A 26,873-nucleotide genomic window follows, 5' to 3' on the forward strand; every position below is an offset into this window, starting at 1 on the left:
ACTTAGGGCTTATACAGACGAGCGTATTATACGTCCGTGTGGTGTCCGTTAAAAAAACAGACAGCACACAGACCCATATAATTCAATGGGGCTGTTCACACGGCCATTGTTTTAACGGACCCTGTGAAGGGCCCGTGAAAAAATAGGACATGTCCTATTTTCGTCCGTTTTCACGGATCCCTCAATAGACTCAAGGGGCTCTGAAAATGGGTCCCGCAGTCGTGCGACTCGGACGTGAAAAACATCAGCTTTTCACATCCGAGTTTACACTCGTTCGTCTAAATAGGCCCTTAGGGTAAGTTCACACAGAGGTTTTTGTTAAGCAGAAAAAATCTGCCCCAAAATTCAGCCAGCGTTTTTGCAAAGCTTTTTTTGGCAAACAACGCGCCAAAAAATGCTTCCAACCGCTCTAAAAAAGGGCATGCCGCTTTTCTTTCCGTGAATGGTAAAAAAACGCTCAGGAAATAAAAGCCTCTGCCTCCCATTTACATCAATGGGGAGAGATTTGGGGCGTGTTTTGACACCGATTCCAATGCAGTTTTCGCAGCAAAATTAGCGCCAAAAAATGGTGTGTGAACTGACCCTTATTACTAGCTTTCCCTGCAGGTTATAGCTGTTCACAGGGGGTCCCAGCAGGGTCCCCATGTGATCAGCTTTTAGTTGGGTTACCCTTCTAACGAAAATGGATTGCGCAAATCAGATTTGTTTAATGTGGTTGTCCACTCTCCAGAAATTAATATTATTTTTTGCATGATTAAAAGTTATACAATTTTACAATATGGTTTCTGTCTTAACCCCTCAGTGACCGCCAACGCGCCTTTTCACAGCGGTCACTAAAGGGCTTTATTTCGATGCATTAGCCTCTTCACGGCTCATCGGAATAAGACCGACACAGTCGGGTGCTCGACTGTCCGATGACAACCATGTACCTGCTCTAACGGCTGCTATTGGAGTTAACTCCTATCGCAGCCGTTTAACCCCAGGGTCAATAGAGACCACGGCATCTAAGTGTTTTACACCCATCATAGGTCCACAAGCCGCAAAAATAGTAAACCGTAAAAAAATTATAAACAATTTTTTTTTCCATAAACAGTGGTATTATTTTGTCAAAAAGTAAAAAAAATAAAATACACATATAGTCTCGCCAAGATCTTAACAACACGCACAATAAAGTCAACTCATTATTTAAACCACAAAAGGTGAATGGCATAAGAAAAAACGCAAAAAAAACAATGACGGAATTGCTATTTATTTTTCATCCCCCTTACCAATTTTTTTTAATAAAAGTTATTTGTTATGTCCCATGTACCCCAAAATCGTACTAATGAAAACTACATCTCGTCCCACAAAAAACACACCTACATAAGGCTGCGAAGACGGAAAAAATAAAATGTTATGTCTCTTGGAATGCAGTGTTGCAAAAACAAATAATTTTATTTTAAAAGTATTTTTATTCTGCAAAAGTTGTAAAACATTAAAAAAAACTAAACATATGTGGTATCGTCATATTCTTATCGACCCTAAGAATAAAAATAACATGAAATTTACATTGCATGGTGAATGACAAATTTATTGCAAAATATAATGACGGAGTTGCTGGTTTTTTTTCCATTCCCCCACCGAAAAAGGTTAAGTTAATAAAGAAACTATATGTATCCCAAAATTGCGCTATTAAAAAATACAACTTTCCCGCAAAAGACAAGCCCCTTAACCGCTTAATGGTCGGACTATTTTAAACTTTAATGACCGAGCTATTTGCGTTTTTCCATTGTCGCATTCCAAGAGCTATAACTTTTTATTGTATATTTTGAGAGGGGTGGTGACCAAAAATTAGTGATTCTAGCATTGTTTCTTTACTTATTTTTTTTGCGGTGTTCATCGTGCGGGAAAAAGAATATTATAGTTTTATAGTTGGGGTCGTTACGAATGCCGTGATACCAAATATGTGTAGTTCTATTTTTTTCCTGTGATAAAAGACTTATTATAGGAAAAAAAGCATTTTTTAATTATGTTACTTTTTTTTACTTGTCCCACTAGGGGACATTTAGACTTGCAGCTCTGATCGCTGCTAGAACACATTACACTACCTACGTAGTGTAATGTGTTCTGTCATTGTCACGTGACAGGACTGCATATTTAGGGGATCAGGAGCGATCGCCGTTATTCAGTGAATAATGGCGATCACGTGACCAGGGACCAGACAAAACGGTCCTCGGTCTGTGCTCCGAGGCCTCAGCTACCTCCGTAGCTGAGTACATGGAGTTTAAGCACCTCCCAGGGCTGAAAAATAAAAAAGTTATGGCTCTCAGAATATGGTGACAAAAATATTTTTTTTATAAATAAGTGATTTTGTTGCGCAAACGCTGCAAAACATAAAAAAAAATATATACATATGGTATCGCCGTAATTGTACCGACCCACAGAATAAAGTAAAATGTTCATTTATAGCCCAGGGTGAACGTTGTAAAAAAAAAAGAATAAAAAACATTGTCAGACTAGACAAGTAGATTTTTACCTTTACCGACTAATTCCAATGAATTCAGCAAAACAACTGTGGAGTCAAAACGCTAACATAACCCCTTGAAAAATTCCTTGAGGGGTGTAGTTTCCAAAATGGGGTCACTTTTGGGGGGTTGCTACTGTTTTGGTCCCTCCAATGCATTGCAAACGTGACACGGCACTGAAAACCATTCCAGCAAAATCAGAAATCCAAATGGTACTCCTTCTATTCTGAGCCCTGCTGTGGGTACAAACAGCAGTTTATTACCACATATGGGGTATTGCTATAATTGGGAGAAATTTCTTTACATATGTTAGGTTGTTTTTTCTCCTTTATGCCTTGTAAAAATTAAAAGAAATTACGTTTTTTCAGAAAAAAAGTAGATTTTCATCTTCACATACTAATTCATATAAATTTAGCAAAAAAACTGTGGATTCAAAATGCTAACTATGCCCCTAGATAAATTCCTTGAGAGGAGTAATTTGGGGTCACTTTTGGGGCGTCTGTTTTGGCACCACAAGACCTCTTCAAACCTGACATGGTGCCTAAAATATATTTTTTTAAAAAGGAGGCCCCAAAATCCACTAGATGCGCCTTTGCTTCTGAGGCCTGTATTTCAGTCCATTAGCATGCTAGGGCCACATGTGGGATATTTCTAAAACAGAATCTGGGCAATAAATATTGAGTTGCATTTCTCGGGTAAAACCTTCTGTGGTACAGGAAAAAATCTATTACCACTGAATTTTGGCAAAAAAAAATGAAATTTGTAAATTTCACCTCTACTTTGCTTTAATTCCTGTGATACGCCTAAAGGGTTAAAACACTTTCTGAATGCTGTTTTGAATACTTTGAGGGGTGCAGTTTTCAAAATGGGGTGATTTATGGGGACTTTCTAATATATAAGGCCCTCATAGCCACTTCAGAACTGAACTGGTCCCTGAAAAAATAGCCTTTTGAAATTTTCTTGAAAATATGAGAAATTGCTGCTAAAGTTCTAAGCCTTGTAACGCCCTAGAAAAATAAAAGAATGTTCAAAAAACCATGCAAACATAAAAGTAGACATATGGGAAATATAAACTAGTAAGTATTTTGTGTGGTATTAATATCTGTTTTACAAGCAGATACATTTAAATTTCGAAAAATGGTAATTTTTGCACATTTTCTCTAAATCTTGATGTTTTTTACAAATAAATATTGAATTTATCGACAATTTTTTTCCACTATCATAAAGTTCAATATGTCACGAGAAAACAATCTCAGAATCACTTGGATAGGAAAAAGCATTCCTAAGTTATTACCACATAAAGTGACACATGTCAGATTTGAAAAATCGGCTTCGCCCTGAAGGGGTTAAGAGCCATAATTGTTTTATTTTTACCCCGATGCAGCTGTATCAGGGCTTGTTTTTTGTGGGACGACTTCTAGTTTTTATTGGTACCGTTTTGGAGTACATGTGACTTTTTGATCACTTTTTGTCACATTTTTTTGAAGGCATGATGAACAAAAAACAGCAATTCTGGCATTGTCTTTTTTTTTTTATTTTTTTTACGGTGTTCACCGTGTGGGTTAAATAACATAATCGCTTTATAGGTGGGGTCGCTACGGATGCGGTGATACCAAATATGTGCAATGTTTTAATTTATTTTTTTGTTTTTTCATATTAAAGTATTTTATAATTGAAAAAGTGGGTTTATTATTTTTTTTATTTGGGGTTTTTATTTATTTATTAATAACTTTATTAAACTTTTTGATAACTTTATTTTTAGTCCCACTAGGGGACTTCACTATGGTATCTTCTGATTGCTTTTATAATACACTGCAATACTTCTGTATTGCAGCGTATTATCGCCTGTCAGTGTAAAACTGACAGGCACCTGCTAGGTCATGCCTCAGGCATAGCTTAGCAAGCATTCACTTCAGGCAGAGCTGGGGGTCCTTTCTTAGGTCCCCGGCTGCCATAGAAGCCATTGGCACCCTGCGATTGCAATCGCAGGGTGCCGATGGGGTGAGAGAGGGAGCACCCTACCTCCAAAACCACTTGAATGTGGCGGTTGCTATTGAGCAGCGCATCTAAGGGGTTAAACGGGTGAGATTGATGTTGAAATCGATCCCACCCGTTAGAGCAGGTGTCCGGCTGTCTTAAGACCGCCCGACACCCGCTTTAGCCGGGCTTATGTCAGAGCGCCGTGAAAAGGCGGCGCTCAGGAATAAGTTCCCTTAACGGGCGCCGTGAAAAGGCGTTTTGGCGGTCGTTATGGGGTTAAAATAGGCTAGTCATTAAAGGGTTGACTCCTCACGGTTCGGTTCTCAAGATCCCTGCTTGCTGCTATTCAATAGGAACGTTCATGGTTTACTTCAGGTGGATAAAATTCTGTCCATGGTCATGTGATGGACACACAGGTGCTGGGATCATTAGAAGACAGCTCTGATACACATACTGTAACTTTAATGAGCCGTGCACCTGTGTGTCCATCACATGACCAGGATAGAATTTTATCCACTGCAAGAAAACAATGAATGTTCCTACTGAATAACAACAAGCAGAGATCTTGAGAACCATGAGAAATACAGAAACTATATTAGAAAATTGTATAACCTATACGAAAAATAACATTCATTTGCTGAAAGTGGACAGCCCCTTTTAGTTTTAAATCTTTTGTTTAAGTGCATTAATAATACAGTAGATTTTACAGATTACCACAAACGGCAGAAAGCCTACTCTGTATTGAGAAACCTGGCCACTATGTATATGGGATCGTAATTTCCTTCCCCCTTGAGAAATGACAATAAAGTATCTCCTTTGTGTCAAACTATCCAGTGAACTCGCAGCTGTCAACACATTTTCACCTTCTTTCATCATCTCCTGTAAGAAAAGTAAATAGTGTGATTACTGAGCAAGAAGTTTCTCAATAAAAGAAAAAAAAAAAAAAACTAGTCCGTGTGTGTTGCGTTATTGCATCTGTGGTTTGTGTGTGGCATGTGTTTTTCACGCACTCGCAAAACACATTTTTTTTTTTTTACGGGATTGATGCGCAAATCACACACAGCACATTGATGTGCATCCGTGTGCTGTGGGTGGTTTTTATGCACCCATTGACTTCAATGGGCGCGTAGATGCGTGGAAACGCACCAATATAGGACACGCAGTGAGTTTCAAACAGCGCACTCCTGTGGAATGAAAACTCCTGCATGCTTGAATGGACCCATTGAAATCAATGGGTCCGTGTGCTGCGCGTAATTTCCATGCACAGCACACGGACGAGATTCAAGTTCGTGTGATTGGGCCCTAAGTAGGACATCTGCAGTATTGTATATCATTGCAGGTTGATTACAGAATGTCTGAGAAAACAGGTGAAACACCTGCTGCACTACTTGTACTATATTTGTTCATGCTGTAGGTACAAGTGTTCAAAAGCTAGCAATGCAGGCATGCATGAGATTCAATATGATAGCAAAGATAACTTTCTAGATGATAATATATATATACACGCACACGCACACGCATACGCACACGCACACACACACACACACACACACACACACACACACTCTCGACTCGAGCATTATTGGGACCCCACAAGAAATGGAGCAAAATCAATCATAAAAAACAAATATGATTAATATGTTCCTTAAAAATGTTTAAGAAAGTGGTTTCTAATTTATGTAAGAAATATCATTCCTACAAAAGTTTTGTTTTATTGCAACAGTTTTTTTCAAAAACATACTGAATGGGTCAAATCTTTTGGCATCTCAAAAGAACTCCATTGTTGGCTATTACTATTTCCTGGTAGTATAAAAGTCTAAAGTAACACATATTTAAAATTCTTTTGTCCTTTTATGGCTGCAAAACACGACCCCACGCAGTTCTACTGAACTAAAACTTAGATCACTGTAAGGTTTTATGGCGAACTATGTTTGGTTCAATAGAACAGCAGGGATTTATGCCTTGCGGCTGTGATACAGATTCTAAAGTGCAGTCATATTACAGCAGTCTAAAGCCAGCTTAAGGCCTCATGCACACGGCCGTTCCCGTAATCACGGCCTGCGTTTGCGGGCGCGGCTGGCCGTCGACCGCATTTTCATGCCGTGCTTCCACACAAAGTATGCGAGCACGGCCTGGAAAATCAGAAAAGTAGGACATGCTCCATATTTCCCAGCACGGTTCTACGGCACGGACACCTATCCATAGAGTTACTGAAAGGTGTCCGCGGCCAATAGAACCGGGAGGGTCCGCAATTACAGAGGTTTTTTTTACGGTCGTGTGCATGGGGCCTTAGTTTGTATATTATATCATGTTAATTTGATAAATCAAATATAAGTTGTATAAATCATTCCCTGCAAACCGTAAGCCCAGTGGCGGATCATCATTAGGGCGGTTCGGTCGGCCGCCCGGGGCCCAAGGCTCCCAGGGGGCCCATGGCCTTTCGAACCCCTCATGCCCGGTGGCGTCGCTAGCACCGGAGGGAGCCCCGGTGCCAGGACCGCACCTGTCATGAGGCGAGGTGAGCTTCGCTCCTACTTAGCTGCCGTGGTCTGTGCTGAAACTCCCTCTCCAGCCCCCCTTCCCTGCTCTACACATCTCTCCTCCTGCTGCTAGCAGTCGGGACATGGGGGAGGGGAGACAGTCTGCGGGCTCTGTGTCGGGCTGTGAGCTGAAGTGCTGGAGTGAAGAATCCCCACATCAAGCTGCTGAACACCCTTCACAAATACCCTACATAAAAGGTAAGTGCATGTGTGTTTACAATGTGTACTTTATATGTGTATAATGTGCATACTCATGTGTGTCTGTGATGTGTACGTGTGTGTGTCTGTGATGTGTACGTGTGTGTTTGTGATGTGTACGTGTGTGTGTGTACATGTGTGTGTGTGTACGTGTGTGTGTGTACGTACGTGTGTGTGTGTGTGTGTGTACGTACGTACGTACGTACGTACGTACGTACGTACGTACGTACGTACGTACGTACGTACGTACGTACGTGTGCGTGTGTATTATATATATATATATTTCTGCAGCAATTCCGCAGAAACTAGCAGAAATTCCGCTGCAGAAACAAAGCACCATTTCCTGTATTGTTGCTTCAGAAAATGGTGCGTATTTTGCTGCGTTTTTCTCAATGTTGGGAGATGGTGACGTCTCCTCTGAAAAAACGCAGCAATTCTGTCCAATTTCCGCAGCAGGAATTGACATGCTGCAGTATGAGAAATACACACCGCAGGACAAAACGTCTGGTCGGAAATTTTACGCAGCGTCTGGATGAGATTTGATAAATGTCACTCACTTTGCCACTACTGTATTCTGCTGCGTATTTTCTGGGCGGAAAATACGCAGCAATTCCGTTAAGTGTGGACAAGCCCTAATACAGTAGCAGCAGAGTAGATTAGATGTGAACAATTCTCCACACGCTGCGTAAATGATAAGTGGAAAAAAAGCTCAGAAATTTACCAGCGGTGCGTTTTTTTTATTCCGCAGCATGTCAATTGTATTTGCGTAAACGCTGTTCATTTGTTTCGGGTTTTCCCCATTTAATTCAATGGGGAGGTAAAACCCACAACAGATAGCAGATATTATGTAAAAACGCAATTTAGAAAAAATAAAAATCTTATACTTGCGCAGAAATCTGTTTCTTGGTCCGGGCCGGCCTCCTAGGATGACGTTTCACCCAATGTGACCGCTGCAGCCAATCACAGACTGCAGCAGTCACATGGGATAAAATAGCATCCCAGGGCTGCACTGTAGCGACGCTGTGTAGCACTATATACAAGGGGGGAGCGCTGTATGGCACTATATATAAGGAAGGGAGCGCTGTGTGCCACTATATACAAGGGGGGGGGAGCGCTGTGTGACACTATATATAAGGAAGGGAGCGCTGTGTGGCACTATATACAAGGGGGAGTGCTGTGTGGTACTATATACAAGGGAGAGTGCTGTGTGGCTATATCTATAGGGGGCTGTGTGGCGCTATCTATAGGGGGCTGTGTGTATGGCACTATCTACAGGGGGCTGTGTGCGTGGCACTATCTACAGGGGTGTGTGTGGCGTTATCTACAGGGGGTGTGTGTAGCGCTATCTACAGGGGGAGTGTGTGTGCTGCTATCTACGGGGGGGGGGGGGGGGGGGTGTGTAACGCTAGGGGGCACTGTGTATGACAATTATATTCAGGGGCGCAGTGCATGGTGAAATTATATTTAGGTGCTGCAGAAATGGGTCATGGCCAGAAGTCATAATGAGCTCTTGACCGGATGGAGAAGGAAAGAGGAAAGAAAACTACTAGCATCTGAGACGTCATCACCTGTGAGTCACTGGATTTGTAGAGAATCTGTCCCCTCTCCTGACATGTTTATTATAGGAAATCCTTGTATTCCACATAACGTCTTTGTGCAGTCCAGGACTGATAGAACAATTGGTGTTACCAATCCCCTTCTCAGGAGGATGTGTCCCTACACAGTGTGATACTGTCAGTATGTAGGGACACAGCCCTGTGAAAGGGGAATCGTAACACCCATTTGTTAATGCTTGTGCAAAAAGGTGGTGTTAGCAATAGTTACGGCGCGGCAGGGTGGCGGTGGAGAAGGGGGGCCCAAGTTTGGGTAAAAGCCCAGGGCCCATGGTCTTCTTAATCTGCCACTGCGTAAGCGTAACAATATAGGTCACACAAAACATTAGAAGTGAAATATATCCATAGCGCTCAGTGACTTCTAAGGGTATGCTCACACGCTTACTAAAAAAGGTCTGGAAATACGGAGATGTTTTCAAGGGAAAACTGCTCCTGATTTTCAGCCGTTTTTTTAGCAACTCGTGTTTTTTACGGCCGTTTTTCGATAGTCAATGAAAAACGGCTCAATAAGTGACACGCACTTCTTTTTCATGGGCGTTTTTTTACGCGGCTGCTTTTAAAAACGGCCGCTCATCGGAGCAGAACGCCGTTTTTCCCATTGAAATCAATGGGCAGATGTTTGGAGGCGGTCTGCTTCCGATTTTTCGGCCATTTACGGCCCAAAAAACAGCCGAAAATAAGCCAGGTGAACATACCCTAACAGCGTCAGTTTGTGAAATTTTTGGTCTGCTCCAGTTAATTGTAAGTGCCATTATCATGAAGCGAAAGCGTCTAGGAGTAAGAGTATGTTCAGACGTAGTAGCAAATTATGTCTGAAATTAAGGAGCTGTTTTCAGGCGAAAACAGCTCCTGAATTTCAGACGTTTTTGCAAGTACGCGAGTTTTTCGCCTCATCCATTACGGACGTAATTGGAGCTGTTTTTCAATGGAGTCAATGAAAAACGGCTCCAAAAACGTCCCAAGAAGTGTTCTGCACTTCTTTGATGCGGGCGTAGTTTTACGCGCCGTCTTTTGACAGTGACACGTAAAATTACACCTCGTCTGAACAGAACATCGTAAAAGCAATGGGCAGATGTTTGCAGACGTAATGGAGCCGTCTCTTCAGGTGTAATTCGAGGCGGAAAACGCCTGAATTACGTCTGAAAATAGATCGTGTGAACATACCCTAACAGTATCAGCCATGAAGCAGTAGACCATGCCATCGCACAGAGTCGGGCCGCCGAGTGCTGAAGTGCGTGGTGTGTAAAAATCATTTATCCTTTGTTGCATCACTCACTACAGACTTCCAAACTACTCCTAGAAATGACATCAGCACAAGAACTGTGCATTGGGAGCTTTATGAAATGGGTTTCTATGGTAGGGCATCGGCATACAAGCACAAGATCCCTATGTGAAACATCAAGAGTCGGCTGGAGTGGCATCAAGCATGCCGCCACTGGACTCTGGAAACGTTCTCTGCAGGAATTAATTCACTATATGACAGTCTAATGGACAAATCTGAGTATGGTGGATGCCTGGAGAATGCTCCCTATGTAGCAACAGTTTGGGGGAAGGCCCTTTCCTGCTCTTGCAGTACTGTGACCTTGTCCACAAAGCGAGGTCAATAAAGACACTGTTTAACAAGTTTAGTGTGGAGGGACTCGAGTGGCCTGAACAGAGCCCTGACCTCAACCCCTTCAAAAAACCTTTGGGATGAATTGAAATGCAGATTGAGAGTCAGAACTTCTCGCCCAATGTCAGAACCGGACATAAAAAAATAACTCTTTTGGTCCCACATTCCCAGACACCTTGTGGAAAGCTTGGAGGAAGTTAAAGCTGCAAAAGGGGTCTCAACTCCATATTAAAGCCCATGGTTTTGGAGTGGTATGTCCAATTGACTCATAGGTAGGTGTGATGAACAGGTGTTCACATACTTAGGACCATTTAGTGTTTTAAAGAGGCTCTGTCACCAGATTATAAGTGCCCTATCTCCTACATAATCTGACCGGTGCTGTAATGTAGATAACAACAGTGTTTTTTATTTTGAAAAACGATAATTTTTACCAAGTTATGAACAATTTTAGATTTATGCTAATTAGTTTCTTATTAGACAACTGGGCGGTTTTACTTTTTACCAACTGGGTGTTGTGAAGAGAAGTGTATGACGCTGACCAATCAGTGACCAATCAGCGTCATACACTTCTCATTGTTCCAGCCCATTGTTAGGGTATGTTCACACGCAGTGACCAGAAACGTCTGAAAATACGGAGCTTTTTTCAGTTGAAAACAGCTCCTGATTTTCAGAATTTCTTTTAACAACTCACGTTTTTCGCGGCGTATTTTACGGACGTTATTGGAGCTGTTTTTAATGGAGTCAATGAAAAACGGCTCCAAAAAGTCCCAAGAAGTGACATGCACTTCTTTGACGCGGGCGTTTTTTTCCGCGCCGTCTTTTGACAGCGACGCGTAAAATTACACCTCGTCTGAACAGAACATTGTAAAACCCATTGAAAGAAACGGGCAGATGTTTGTAGGCGTAATGGAGCAGTTTTTTCAGGCGTAATTCGAGGCATAAACCGCCCAAATTACGTCTGAAAACAGTGCATGTGAACATACCCTTACAGTGTGATTGTGAAGTGAAAGAAGCTGGGCTGGAACAATGAGAAGTGTATGACGCTGATTGGTCACTGATTGGTCAGCGTCATACACTTCTCTTCACAACTCCCAGTTGGTAAAAAGTAAAAACACGCCCAGTTGTCTATTAAGAAACTAATTAGCATAAATCTAAAATTGTTCATAACTTTGTCAAAAATGATCGTTTTTCAAAATAAAAAACACTGTTGTCATCTACATTACAGCGCTAATCAGATTATGTAGGCGATAGGGCATTTATAATCTGGTGACAGAGCCTCTTTAAGTGAAGGCTGCCCATAAAGCAAAGTCCATTTTTTTACATACCAAACACACTGCTGTGCAGGCCGATTTATAAATAGTTGAGATAAGACCTGGAGCTTAGCCTTGCTGAAGCACAGCTCTAATATTTATGATCGGTGCAAGGATCAAAAAGAAAACAGAATGCAAAGGGTCTCCCTACGACCTTGATAGGTGAACAACCAGTGGACCACAGGTATTTTATTTAGCTTGAAATTCTTCACTACCTTAGACTGCCAGGTAGGCAGTATTGCCTTGTCAGAGGGCCTGGAAATTTTATGGCTGCAATGATTGATCTAGGCCATGTATGCAAATATTAAGTGTCTTTACAGCCTCTAGATTCTAATCTGGATAATATATGGCACTGTATCTGGCTGCTGTATGGCTAATTATTTGGGCACTTTTTCATTTGATGTGGTTTTGGATAACGGTCCTACTCCCTAGCGTCAAAAGCTTGGCGGGAACATTGCCCTGCAGTCGCTTGGTACTTCCCTTTTAGTTGTGGTCTTGACAGTGTTTAGTATTATTTATTTGTGTACCATTTGTTTTTTACTTTACTGCTCAGTGATTATTCAAGGTATGTTCTCATTTAAGTTCCACTTGTGCCTTTAGTCTCCTGGAAATGGGTTACAGTTGACCATTTAATTATACATTTCCCCAAAATGAACACACCTCGGCCCAGAGTAAAGACAGGAAAACTCCTTTTCAAAATAATACACACAATATGTAATTTACTGTTCTTAGACTTCGTTCACATCCGCGCCAGGGCTCTGTTCAGGCGTTCCGTCTGAGCTTTCCGTCAGGGGAACCCATGAACAGAATCCTAACTGAAACCATAGGTTTCCATTTGCATCACCATTGATTTCAATGGTGATGGATCCGGTGCAAATGGTTTCAGTTAGTCAGCGTTGTGTAAGGGTTCCGTCGTTTTGACGGAATACCGTAGTCGACTGCGCTATTCATTCTGTCAAAACGACAGAATCCTTACACAACCGTGACAGTCGGCTACGGTATTGAATCCGTCAAAACGACGAAACCCCCACACAACGGTGACAAACGGAAACCATTTGCACCGGATCCGCCACCGTTGAAATCAATGGTGATGCAAATGAAAACCTATGGTTCATGGGTTCCCCTGAATGGAAGCTCTGACGGAACATATGAACGGAGTCTCAACGCAGACGTGAACAAAGCTTAAGTTCCGTATAAGCACAGAAACAATAAGGTTGTACATTTCCACGTTTATATTGTGTGTATCATTTTATAAAGTTGACCATTTGCATTTTTTTTTATAGTTAGTTCATGTGGGATCATATTTATTGATGTATATGCATTATTTCTAAAACACTTATTTGATATTGCAATTTAGTCCAAACTTTGGTTCACTATTCCAAGTTAAAAATGATGAGAAGACTTTTTGTGTAAAGCCAGAATTGTCAAAATTGTAAAATATACGAACCCATAACATTCAAAACAAGGATACATTACATGGGAAAGGGGGGGGGGGGGGGGAATAGAAAACAGGCAACTAACACTTCGATATAACCAGTGTTTTATTTCAACAAATATCAAATAAAATTATCAACAATACAAAATAAAAACTTGTCAGTGAAAAGGAACACTGGAAACTTATCAGTTTGAGAAAAAAACATGTTAAGAGCACCGTTTACATATAATGCTTTATCGGCATTGGCTTCTGTGCGATATTCCTATGCGAGGAAATATAAAAAAAATACTATCACACACAAAAAAAAAAAAAAAAAAAAAGTCGCACTATGGGTCAACCTTGCAAATATTGCTATATAAATCATTCTAACTTTGGCAGAACCATAGAAGCATTACAGAACAAGCTCATTTTTTAAACGCAGTGCTTTTTAGCAGTTAAGGGTGTATCAGCAATTCTGAAAGTGTCTAACATATTTAGAGCTTTATTTTCTCAGATCTTAAAAAAAAAAAAAGTGATTGCCATCACCCTAATCTTAACACCTCAATTTCACAGAATTTATGACACATCCTCTTCAACATTATATCAAATATCTTCAATAAAGTGCTGGTAATAACCTTACCCTATGTTAAAGATAAAACGAATTGTAAACCTGAAAAGGTCCTTATGATTCAGGATAAAAAGGTATCCCCTTTGGCAACACAAACGTCAGGTAAAAATTTTAAATTTTAAGCTACAGAAAACATCCGCACGTACAACCATTTATTTCTAGTATTTGAAAACACACTTGTATCTGTAACAAAAGAAATGAAAATGTTTAGAGGTATTGGAGTGGTAGTAAGCCCATTACAGTGCTTGGCCTTTAGTTTTATTCTGCTTTCATGTAGGTAAATACAGTCTAAAAAGGACCAATTAAACACTGATAGAAAAGAGCAAAAGAACCAGAAAGGCAAAATCCACTACAGATTACTCATCCTTATCTGAACAAACATTCAATATCACAAATTAGTCTATTGAAAATAATGTTTGGTAGTTGGTTTGTATGTCAACCAGACTGCAAAAGGAAAGTTTGTATTGTTGAGATTTCCTATTGTATCTTTGTGCCTTTTTTTTTTTTTTGCATAGAATTTGATATGTTTAGATCCAAATGTCAGTTAAGGTGCAATTCTTTTCATTTTTGGTAGTTGTTTGGGCCCACAGTCTGGTTGCCATTTGCATGCCATTACATCATAAATGTGTTTGATGGTAAGAATAGTGTAGTCTGTGCCACTATGCTTTCTGTCAAAAACACTGGAACCCTGAAGGATCCCATTATAAGTCAATGGGATCTGTCATATTATGAACAGAGCCTAGCATGGTAAATCTGGCAAATCGGGATCTGAGGTTGGAAATACATTCATGACGTTGAGACAGAGGCAGATATACTTTAATCCTAATGCTCTGTAACCATGGTAAACTGTTTACATAATTGAGCATTCCGATCAATCCAAAAACCTTTTAAGATTTAAATAGAAAAAAAAAATTATTAACTGCATTTGGGGATAGTAAACAAAATCACAAATTATGTTTTTGAGCAGTTATAAAATAGGGGGGAAAAGAAACAAACACGTCATAAAAAAACTTTTATTAACTACCACAAAAACAAGTATTCAGTTAAGAACTACATCTTAGTATATCCCACCCTCCATAAAACAGCAATATAGAGAGTTCATCAGAAAGAAAGTTTCCTTGAAGAGTCTTGTGGTCTTGATTCTTTTGCTGTATATCTTGAGACAGAGGAGGTAATGGCAAATTTATATATCCTTTTTTTGAGGTGGACTCAATTTTCGCATGCCTCGTATTCGTGACAAAAGTTGGTTGATAAATTCCTGCAGAGTAAAGCAAATGAAATATAAATAACAAAATTTGACACGAATGTTGCCATTTGGAAATACATCATACTAGGGCTGAGCGATTAATCAAATTAATTTGCCCTCAAGGCCTCTGACGATTCTGTTTTTTTAACAGAATCGTTAAATAGTTGTTTTTTTTTTGTGGCGCCGTGCTGCAGGAGGAAGCTCCGCCCCTGCCGTCTCGTCACCTACCTGGTGTGCCCGTCTGACAAACTGCTCCCCATTCGGTCTCTGCTTCCCTATGGAACTGCTGTTCTGTAGTGAACAAAAGTGATACAGTACGGAACAGCAGTGACTCCTAGTATATATAGCCACACCGCCTATCTTGTTGTAGATCACACCCACCCCTTGCAGATCGCTCTCCATGCTTGCAGGTTGAACTGTCCTCCTTGCAGATCGCACCTCCAACCCCCTTTACAGATCGCAGCACCATCACCACCACCCCCCCTTGTAGATAGCGGCACTGTAGCGCCCACTAGGAGCCGTATTTCTGGTCAAAGGGTCGGCAAATTCTGGCCGGGGAGTCAGCCCCTAGTTGCAGCTACAGTGCCGCTATCTACAAGAAGGATGAGGTGGGATGCTGCAATCTACAAGGGGATGGGAGTGCGATCTACAAGGATGGGGGTGCAATTTACAAGGGAGGGGGGTGGTGTTGCGATCTACAAGGGGGGATGGGGGGTTGATGCGATCTACAAGGATGGGGGTTGGGGTGCTATCTGTAACGGGGCACTATCTGCAAGGGTGTTTGGCACTATATGGGGGGGTGGAACTGTCACTATATGGGGGCGTACTGTCACTATCTACAGGGACATTGCGGCACTATGGTGTTTTCAGGGGCTTGGGACCAAAAAAAAAAAACCCTTACAAAGGAAAGTCATTTGGAGACACTGATGAAAAATGGACGTGAAAAACTGACAATTGATCAGTTTTTAATGGCTGTTTTTTTCCCACTGTCGTGTGAATGTAGCCTAAATGACTGATGCCAGGAGTCGCGTTCACATATACGATATTTGGGCCGGGAAATATGGCGGACACACAAACAGTTTTTCACGGTCCAATCACGGTCGTGTGAATCGGGACTTAATGTAATTTATTTAACCCCCCCATCGTGGAGCCCGTACTATACAGGGTCCTGCTCACACTTCAGACACTATAATGTAATCTCGCCCCAGGGTGCTTGCATGGCGCTATCTACTTGGCCTTGCTGCAATTTACACGGCTCTCACCTGCAATGTTGGAGACTGGCAGAGTGGAATGTTAGTGCACGCAGCGCATCATTGATTATAGATTCTGTTAACCTGCTCCCTGCTGGGGAACACAGAAATTATAATCAATTAGATATAAATTTTTTCAGTTGTATTCTTGATAAAGCATTTGAAGGAGGGATGCACGATGAATCGAAACTTCGATATGGTTTCGATCTCGTGCACCCTGAAACGGTTCATTACCGTTATTTCATGTATTTCAATACCAAGCTCTGCGACCACACATCTTAGTATAGTAATACATAAATGTGGTAAAGCGGGGCTGCGGCTGTGTGATACAGCTCCAGAGTCCTGAGAAGTGCGCGCGCGGTCAGCATGATGTGTTGAAACCAGTACTGCATTAATGATTGCTGGCAGTGAAGACAGAACATGGTAGGCACACTGCAAAACACCCCCATATTCTGTCTTCAGTGCCTGCGCCACCGCTCATTAGTGCAGCGCCTGCCACATCACCTCATGCTGAATGGGTGCGCGCACTTATTGTCAGGAGCGGGGCAATGGCTGTATTACACAGCAGCAGCCCCGCTCTAACGGCGGAGATCAGAGAAACCTCTCATCCCCGCCGTTATTCCCCTGAATTCTGCGATCAAAGCTGCTGCAGCATTCAAGGGTTAAACGAGAAGGGGGAGGCCCTTTGAATACCACATATGGGCAGACAGCCCAGGGTCCATTAAAGGACCCCAGGGCTGTCTGACCATATTTCCTCTTAGGGCATACTTAGGTATGTCCTAACAACTGCCTGTGTAGGATCAGTACACAGGTCAATGTACTAGCATATAGATAGATATAAACAGAAAAAATGGGACATAGATATCATCAAAACCACAAAAAAGGCCATACTTACTAGGTAGGTGGGTGGGTGAAAACCCGTTCCCATCAGGACGCAGACGGGTCAAAGAATGCTGCAGAAGGAGTGTGCATTAAATAGTGATAGCCCCTCCCACTAGTCTTGAGGGGAGTGGCGAACTAAGTGCTCAAAGGTGTGCGATAAATGAGTGTCAGTGTAGTGCTAGGGTGTGAATGGATGGTAAAAAATAAATATGGTTCTGGTTAGGGACTCACAAGGCACTGGGGACCCTTGACGTTGGGTTGCGAGCTTTGCGTATTTTGGCCAAAATAACAACTAATACCCCATGTTTCATGGATATTTCTTACTACGTATACTACACTTTTTTTCAGGACGCAGCCGGGTCTTATATGCTGGGAGGGCATGATGTGCTGGCGTTTGGTTTGGCATGCAGAGCAGCCCGCTTTAGCTAACACTAGCGGCGTTACAAATAGGCTGTTATTCGGCAAGATACGCCATGCCTGACGACCAGCACATTATCCCTCCACGTATTACACATAGTACTGACACCCCATGTACTATTCACAGCACTGACCCCTATTCATCACATTTATTTATTTATTTTTATTACATTATTACACAGTTCTGACACTTTCATACATACATATTTATTTTTTACCATCCATTCACACCCTAGCACTACACTGACACTCATTTATCGCACACCTTTGAGCACTTAGTTCGCCACTCCCCTCAAGACTAGTGGGAGGGGCTATCACTATTTAATGCACAATCCTTCTGCAGCATTCTTTGACCCGTCTGCGTCCTGATGGGAACGGGTTTTCACCCACCCACCTACCTAGTAAGTATGGCCTTTTTTGTGGTTTTTATAGATAGATATAGGCCAGTAAATTAAAGTTACATTTTTTTTTACAATAAACAGTCTCTATACATAAAACACACATATATTCAGTATCGTCGCGACCGTAATAACACATTTATAGCGTCATTCATGTTTACGCCATTATAAAATAAAAAAATGCTTTCTTTCACTTATTAATGTGAAGCACAAGGTATTATGAATTTTGAACCTCCATGTGTCTCACATTAATAGTAATTAAACCCATCATCTACCTCACACATTAACCCAATGTTGTCCATTATGACTGAGGAGCATGATGGGGTTAATTACTATTAATGTGAGGCACCTGAAGGTTCAAAAGTCATCACACCACGTGCCTCACATCAGAAAATGGAAGAACTTTTTTTTTATTATTATTGTTGGCAAAGTATCGTTTTGGTATCGAGTATCGCAATACTACACGAAGTATCGGTATCGAAGTCCAAATTCTGGTATCGTGACAACCCTAATTTGGAGAGGTTAAAAGTTGTGAAGTTACGTACAATTATTATAGAAATATATGTTAAAAAGTTATTTATATAAAGAAAATAATTTATTAAATGATCTCTTGGTATTTTTATTTCAGTTTATTTAACAGTAATAAGAAAATCGAGATTCAAATAGAAAATCGCCCATAGGGTTGAAAAATATCTAGATTTTATTTTTGGGCAAAATCGCCCAGCCCTACATCATACTAGTAAATGAAGACATTTTCCAGGGATACCAAAGAAAAGCTCAATTACACAGGGTCCACAAGTCCTATATTTTGCACCTTTTTATTGGTGGTCGATCATAGCAATAGTGGCCTATAGATCTCTGTATGGCATGTCCATGACATTATTCCCGCAGCTCTGCTCCTGGTACACATTGTCATCTTCTACACCTTGTGTGCCAAGCAACGCACAAACTTTCTTCCTTGTCACTAATGTTGCATCAACCAATCCTGATGCAGCAGCAGGGCACGTCCCGCAGGCAGAGATTCATTCATCAATATGAGATGATAATCTTCTCGAAGAGGGAGACCAGTGAGTTTGTGAGGGAAAAGAGATTCAGTTCATGTTAAATTACAGCCTGCACATGGTTAGACACAGGCAGACAAACAAGCTGACCTTGCCACAGGCTGAGAAAAGCAGCTACAAAATCTAGCATGAACATGAATAAAAAGCCTCAGAAAAAAAAAAAAGTATTGAATAGAAAAATAAATTCAGTAATCTTCCCATTATTACTGACGACATGTCTAACTTAGCATATTGAGGAACTTGTTAAATATTATTTATGGTGTCCGGAATTGTTCTTTAGGTAGAATATAAAAACTAGTAATAGTACAACAAAACTTAAAATTCAACATCCATCTTCTGCATCAATGCTCCAAGTCACCAACTGGACAGAGTAATTCTTCAGTAAAGTATCACATCAAAACATAGCATTCTACACAGATGTACAAACCAACCAACCAAGCTCTGTTTCTTGTCATATGTATTCAGATTTGGTATATATACTTTCCAGTACTGCAACATGCCTGAAAATCTTAAAGGGGTATTCCGGTTACAACAAGTTACCCCCTATCCGTAGGGTAAGGGGTAACTTGCTGATTGGTGGGTGTCCGACAGCTCGGACCCCACTGTTTACGAAGACGGGGAGCCCAAAGTTGCCCGAACCCCAAGTTTGAACCGAGCTGCAGGTCGTTCATGCGCATTGCCGCTCCATTCATTCTCTATGGGAATGCGGGAGATAGAGTGCAGTGTTCGTCTTTATCCGGCGCTGCCATAGAGAATGAATGGAGCGGCAGTGCGCATGAGCGACCTGCCTCTCGGTTCAAACTTGGGGTTCGGGCAAATTCGGGCTACCTGTTCTCGTCAACGGTGGGAGTCCGAGCTGTCGGACACCCACCGATCAGCAAGTTACCCCTTACCCTACGGATAGGGGGTAACTTGTTGTAACCGGAATACCCCTTTAAGATTTTCAAGCATGTTGCAGTACTGGAAAGTATATATACCAAATCTGCAGAAATTGTGCAGAGTGTCCAAAAGCGGATAAGATTGGGCACCATTTATGAGTGCGACACCGGCCACACATCTATGAATTATTTATTTACCTCATTATTATACCCTCTTATTATGCCCTGATGTACTCTGTATAAACTGAAATACCAGCAAAACCCCAAACAGAACTAAAAATCTGCGCTCCAAAAGCCAAATGGCGCTCCTTCCCTTCTGAGATCTGCCGTGGGTCCAAACAGCAGTTTATTACCACATATGGGGTATTGCCATAATCATGAGAAATAGCTTTACAAGTTTTGGGGTGCTTTTTATTCTTTGTAAAAAAAAAAATTTTTATATTTTTTCAGAAAAAAAGTAGATTTTCATTTTCACAGACATATTACAATAAATATAGCAAAAGATCTGTCGGGTCAAGATGCTAACTGTAGTTTCCAAAACAACTTTTGGGGAGATTCCACTGTTTTGGCACCACAAGACCTCTTCAAACCTGACATGGTGCCTAAAATATATTCAAAAAAATGGAGGCCCCAAAATCCTCTACGTGCTCCTTTGCTTCTGAGGCCGGTGTTTCAGTCCATTATCACACTAGAGCAACATGTGGGATATTTCTAAAAACTGCAGAATCTGGGTTGCATTTCTCTGGTAAAACCTTCTGTGTTACAGAAAAAAAATGTATTAGAAATGAATTTCGAAAAAAAAAAATGTAAAGTAGATTTTCATCTTCACATACTAATTAAAATAAATTTAGCAAAAAAAACTGTGGGTTCAAAATGCTAACTATACCCCTAGATAAATTCTTGAGGGTGTAGTTTCCAAAATGGGGTCACTTTTGGGGGGTATTTACTGTTTTGGCACCACAGGAACTCTTCAAACCTGACATGGTGTCTAAAATATATTCTAAAAAAAGGAGACCCCAAAATCCACTGGGTGCTCATTTACTTCTGGGGCTTGTGTTTCAGTCCATTACCACACTAGGGCCACATGTGGCATATTTCTAAAAACGACAGAATCTGGGCAATAAATATTGAGTTGCATTTCTTGGGTAAAACCTTCTGTGGTACAGATTTTTTTTCATTACAAATGAATTTTGGAAAAAATAAATAAATTTGTAAATGTCTAAGCCTTGTAACGTCCTAGAAAAATAAAATAATGTTAAAAAAACAATGCAAATATAAAGTAGACATATGGGGAATGTTAATTAGCAACAATTTTGTGGGGTATTACTATCTGTTTTACAAGTAGATTACATTTAAAATTAGAAAAATTATAATTCTTGCAAATTTTCTTTACATTTTGGCGTTTTTCACAAATAAGCTATGAATTTATTGACCACATTTTTCCACTAACCTAACGTACAATATGTCACGAGAAAACAATCTCTGAATCACTTGGATAGGCAAAAGCATTCCAGAGTTATTACCACATAAAATGACACACGTCAGATTTGAAAAAAATGGGGCTGGTCATTGAAGCATCGATGACCCTTGGTCCTGAAAGGGTTAATTGTAAAATACTTTAGTAATGTGGAAGCCATGTGACTCTTCCTTGACATTTATGGGGAAACGCGTGCGTGCGTCCGTCTGTGCAAGTGATTTTTAAATGTTCGTTATAAAAAGCATAAATAAAAACTTTCAATTAAAAAACAAATATGTAATTTTGCCTTATGCAGCAATACTTATTACAGACAGTATTGCTTATGTCCAATTTCCCCCTCACACAGACAATTAAGATTAGAAATACATTACGGCAGCAGTTAGCGATTTTAAATATTAAACCGTGCACCATTAAACTGGTCTTCATCAGCCAAATCCATTTTGTATATTGAGTCAAATATAAAATCATTAATCTATACATTTGCTATAGTTTGGGTCAACAAAAATATATACAGTAGCCAGTAAGTAATTGCACTTAGAATAAAATGTTCATGTATTTCAAGTTCGTTAAGCGGTGATACAGAGAATTACTTTTTCATAACAGAATACTGGAAAGAATTTTAATGACAGATTGATATCCGCCATGTACAGAACCACGGAAAAAAAATAACCCAGTTGTCAGGTCTCCAAAACAAAAAATGGTTTTATTTTGAGAATCCCAAATATGAATCATGAACGGCAAAAGCTAGAAACTCGAGAGCCAGCAGCCTGCACTGCATTTTATACTCTTTTTGTAATCACAATGTGGCTAAACGTCTGACAAACTTCTGACATGACATGTCAGAAGTTTAGATTGGTGGGGGTCCAAGCACTGAGACCCCCACCAATCACGAGAACGAAGCACTCGTGTGATGGCTCAGCCGCTTCGTGTATGTTCGGCTTTTTCCGGAAATAAACGTATCGGTGCACGGACTCAATAGGAAGTCTATGAGCCCGTACTCCGATATATCGGCTTTCCGGAAAGAGCCGAACAGACACGAAACGGCTGAGCGCTCACACGAGCACTTCAGCTGCTTTGTTCTAGCGATTGGTGGGGGTCTCAGTGCTCGGACCCCCACCAATCCAAACTTCTGACATGTCACTATGACTCAGAAGTTTGTCAAACGTTTAGCTACAACCCAGGACATAAGCCAATACTTGAGCTTTATTTAGAGCCAAGTAATTACGATCACTGACAATTCGTGCTGTGGTAGGGAATACAGGATTCCCTATTATTATCCTTTTAAGTACCCATCACTGCAGAAAAGGATAGAGAGTTAAAACTTGTTAGTATTCTATTTAAAAAAAATAAAAAAAAGAGGACTAATAGGCAGATACAACTGGAGTACAGACTTAAAAAGAGGAGTGGTGTCTAGGAAAAAGGAAAAGAACAGGCTGTAAATCTGCAAGGTAAACCTCCAGTACACAGACAAGCTGAATTGATGAATTTCCTAAAGGGAACGCATCATTAGAAAATAAATTTATTTTAAGGAGGTTGTTGCTATAAAAACGTTTTAGGAAATTTTGGTGGTGCTTTGTTACTATCGATAGAAAAAAAAATGCTAGTTTTCACACAGTTCACTAGAGCATGCACACAATATGCTGACATTCCATCTTTTTGTTTAGATTAGGATGGTCAGCAGAGTCATCTCATTATCATTAGGAAGAATGTGTGTGCCTCCAATATGGCAGCCCCAGAATAAAAAAAATAAATAAAAAAAAATCGCTAGAAAAATCTAGTAAAAATACATGCAATTCAGTTTAATTAAATGTAATTATGTAGAAAAGAGATACAGGATACATTTTCTTTAACAGATCCCTGATCACGACCTAAAAATTATTCAACCGATCAATATTTAAATATATCCTGAGCTTCTTTTGAGACACACAAATGTCCAGGAAGGGCCTTTCTACTGACTATTTGACTTCCTCTTCTGCAATAAAATAGATTTATTTTTCTTATTCATGGTGTCCTCCCTTTTGTGCTCTCCTTTCTTTTCAGTCTTACCCCCTCCCATTCTAGCCTATTAAGCTTCCACTCGTCTACCCCACCAACAAACAAATGGATCACAACCACATTCTACCGTACAATTTGACATCATACTAGCATCACTTTAGGTCTACTTAATATAATAGATTGCCATTGGGTTATAATGAGATTAGCACCAGATGTTCTTCCTTTCTTCCTTACAGTTCAGATATATAGGAAATATTGTAGTAGTTTTTTTGTTTTTTTTTAGTTTTGTCAAATAGTAATACATTTACAATGAAACCATGTAAACACGCAGCCCCTGAGGCTGTCATCTGCGGCCCGTGGGGCACCGTAGCTCCCAGAGGAGAGAGCAGGCCAAAGGAGGAGTGCGCCAGCGAATGACGAAGCCCCTAACCTCACTGTCCATATATAGACAGTGATGTCAGGGGCTTCCCACGATCTGGAGTCCCAGAGCAGAGCTTATACTAGCGCTCTGCTCCGGGACTCCTGTTCTGAGGAAGCCCCTAACATCACTGTCTATATATGCAAACTTGAAGGTAAGAGCAGCACAGTAGAGCTAGACCTCGCAGGGATCAATTGGTTGCAAGCCTCCAGGGATCAGACTTGTAAATCCCTCAAACATAGGTATAGCAAGGAAAAAAAGAGGCAAAACTCCAAATGGAAAGTATCCAAAAGCAGTTTTTATTCACCCATATGTGTAAGGGATGCAATATTTCAACTGCTCAATGCAGCCTCTTTCAAGTTTGACAAAAGGCTGCATTGAGCAGCTGAAACGTTGCACCCCTTACACGTATGGGTGTATAAAAACTGCTTTTGGATACTTTCCATTTGGAGTTATGCCTCTTTTCCTTACTGTCTATTTATGGACAGTGACATCAGGGGCAGAGCTGGAGTCCCATTCGGAGTGATAGAAGCAACTCTACTCCGGGACCCTGGCTGGGGAAGCCCCTGATATCACTGTCCATATATGGACAGTGATGTCAGGAGCAGAGATGGAGTCCCAGGCAGAGTAGCGCTCGGCTCGGAGGTTGCCCCTGACATCACATTCCGGTCCAGGAGTCTGCAACACTCTGGCTGGGGATCCCACTTCTAGGGGGAGCCCCAATGGAGCTATCTGCAGACGGCACCGTGGCCTTATCTGCAGGCGGCACCGTGGCAGTATCTACAGAGGGCACTGTGGCATTATCTACAGTGGGCACTGTGGCACTATCTATAAAGGGGCTGCCCAATGTTCATATTCTTGTGTCTGCCAAATGCTGCCAACTGAGCAGCCGTACTGCATTTAGCGTCACTTAAACTGGATTGTTCAAATAATTACGTGGAGTAAACGCGCAAATTTCCTTTAAGTTTAAACCTAGCTCTATTATTATACGAATATAGTATTATTATAGTAATGTAGTAGTATTATGGTAATGTAGCATTATTATAGTAATGTTGCATTATTTTAGTAGTGTAGTAGTAATATAGTATAGTAGTTCAAATAACTAATTGATTAACAATAGTATTGTATCAAATTTTAAAGTAATCCGGCCCGTCCACGTCACATTTTTTCTATGTGCGGCCCATTCACCCGGCCGAGTTTGTGACCACTGGTGTAAACCATTAATTTATGGTATCATGTGAAATGTATGTCGCTTTTCTAACAATAAAAATAGGGCCAATAAAACTTAAAATGTATTCAGATTACTTTTAAAATGTTTAAGGGTAGGTTCACATTGAGTTTTTTTGCAAGCAGAAAATTCTGCCTGAAAAAATCAGCTCCCGTTTTTTTGAAGCGTCTTTTGGCTGCGATATTTGACGTGGTTTGCCACGTTTTTTTGAGGCTTTTTTTTTTAACCTATTTCTTCAACAAAGGGAATAACCGCTTGCATTATTTGCCGAAAAACACGTAAAAAAAATTTATTTCCGTCTCCCATTGATTTCAATGGGGTTTTTGAGGCAGAAAAAGCCTCAAGATAGGGCATGTTGCTTTTCCCCCACAAGCGTTTTCTTTTGCTCGTGGTAAAAAAACGCCTCCAACTCCCATTGAAACCAATTAAAGGCAATTTCGGCCGTCTTTTGCTGTGGTTTCCACGGCAAAAAACTGTGTGAACAGGGCCTTACTGAGGCCTCCGTATTATACAAGTTTTCAAAGTAAGCTTAAGCAGGTTATAAAGTTATGTCTAAGAATTTTTTTGAGAACCGTCCTGTGACCTTATTAACGTCTGAATTACAAAAAGTTAACAGCTTTATTTAGGTTTTCAGACAATCAAGATCTTTATTTCAAGATTTATTATCCCAGCTCTACTTTCAACTGGCTTGACATTTCACTATATAGGAGGGAAGAAAATGATAGTACAAGTGGTTTACATGTATATTGTGCTCCGGAATGCATGACCTTGTGGGGATAGCACCTCCAAGTGATCTTACAAATGTAAGCTTATGGATCTATATTGCAGAACCCTTGTCCTCATACTCTTGACGTCTGTGGGGAGGGAACAGCCATCGTGTAGCATCCAATGGAACATGCTTTGGGGTTTGCGCCAGAGAGCTAACTGGAAAGAGCAGCTAAGTGTTCCACTACTATTTAAATCAAGCAGTTGAGCAAGTCACTGAATCTTGTCACTTTAGAAGAAACTGTTGTGGGGGGGAAAAAATAAAAATACACTAGATATACTGTAAATCGATTTTATATCCCCATTAGACATAATGAACTCCAATGCTGCTGATGCTACCAAGTGTACATCCTGTGCCATGTATGCTCTCCATGACCATACTGCTGTGCAGGGTGCGTGAGTATTGCCCATCTCGAAGCTCAGATTCTGGACCTAAATGAGCAATTTTCAACACTGAGGGCTATTGACAGCATGGAGAGGAGTTTGCTGCTTACTGAGCAAGCACTCACTGGGGTAGATGCGTTGAGGTAGCTAGCTGGGTTACAGTTAGAAGGCGGGGTAGAGGGAAGAGTGTCAGGGAGGCTAGTCCTGATGTGGAAAACCCCAATAAGTTTGCCAAAATGGCAAATAAGAGGGATGTCAGTTCAGGGGTGGCACTGCCACAGCAAGACACCAGCTCTAGCAACGAGGGGGACGTATGCTCCAGTAAGGAAGGGAATAGAAGGATAGGAAAGGCTAGACAGGTCCTGGTAGTGGGAGACCTTTTATTAGGGGAACAGATATGGCAATCTGTCACAAAGAACGGGAATACCGAACAGTTTGCCATCTTCCGTGTGCTTGGGTACGGCATATCACGGATCAGGTTGGGCTGGTGAAGACCCAGTGGTCATAGTGCACATTGGCACATATGACAACGTTAGTGGTAGGTGGGAGATCCTTAAACTTGATTTCAGGAACTTTGGTAAAAAGCTCAGGGCAAGGACCTTAAAAGTAGTTCATTATCAGGACACTGGATTAACGTTAATCAAGCAGAATCGCTGTGTATGTGGCTGCAGATCA

General features: G+C 40.9%; 1 protein-coding gene across 1 annotated transcript in view; it reads right to left on the bottom strand.

Annotated features, from left to right (window-relative positions):
• Positions 1-13,280: 13,280 nt before the first annotated feature.
• Positions 13,281-26,873, bottom strand: part of PPP1R14C (protein phosphatase 1 regulatory inhibitor subunit 14C) — a 109,134-nt gene continuing 95,541 nt past the window's right edge. Inside the window, exon 4 of the mRNA XM_075864446.1 lies at positions 13,281-15,057. Within this exon, the coding sequence (XP_075720561.1) occupies positions 14,983-15,057 (75 nt within the window). The 3' untranslated portion in view covers positions 13,281-14,982. The remainder of the gene's footprint in view (positions 15,058-26,873) is intronic.

Source organism: Rhinoderma darwinii, chromosome 4 (genome assembly GCF_050947455.1).
Source record: "Rhinoderma darwinii isolate aRhiDar2 chromosome 4, aRhiDar2.hap1, whole genome shotgun sequence".
Lineage (NCBI taxonomy): Eukaryota > Metazoa > Chordata > Amphibia > Anura > Rhinodermatidae > Rhinoderma > Rhinoderma darwinii.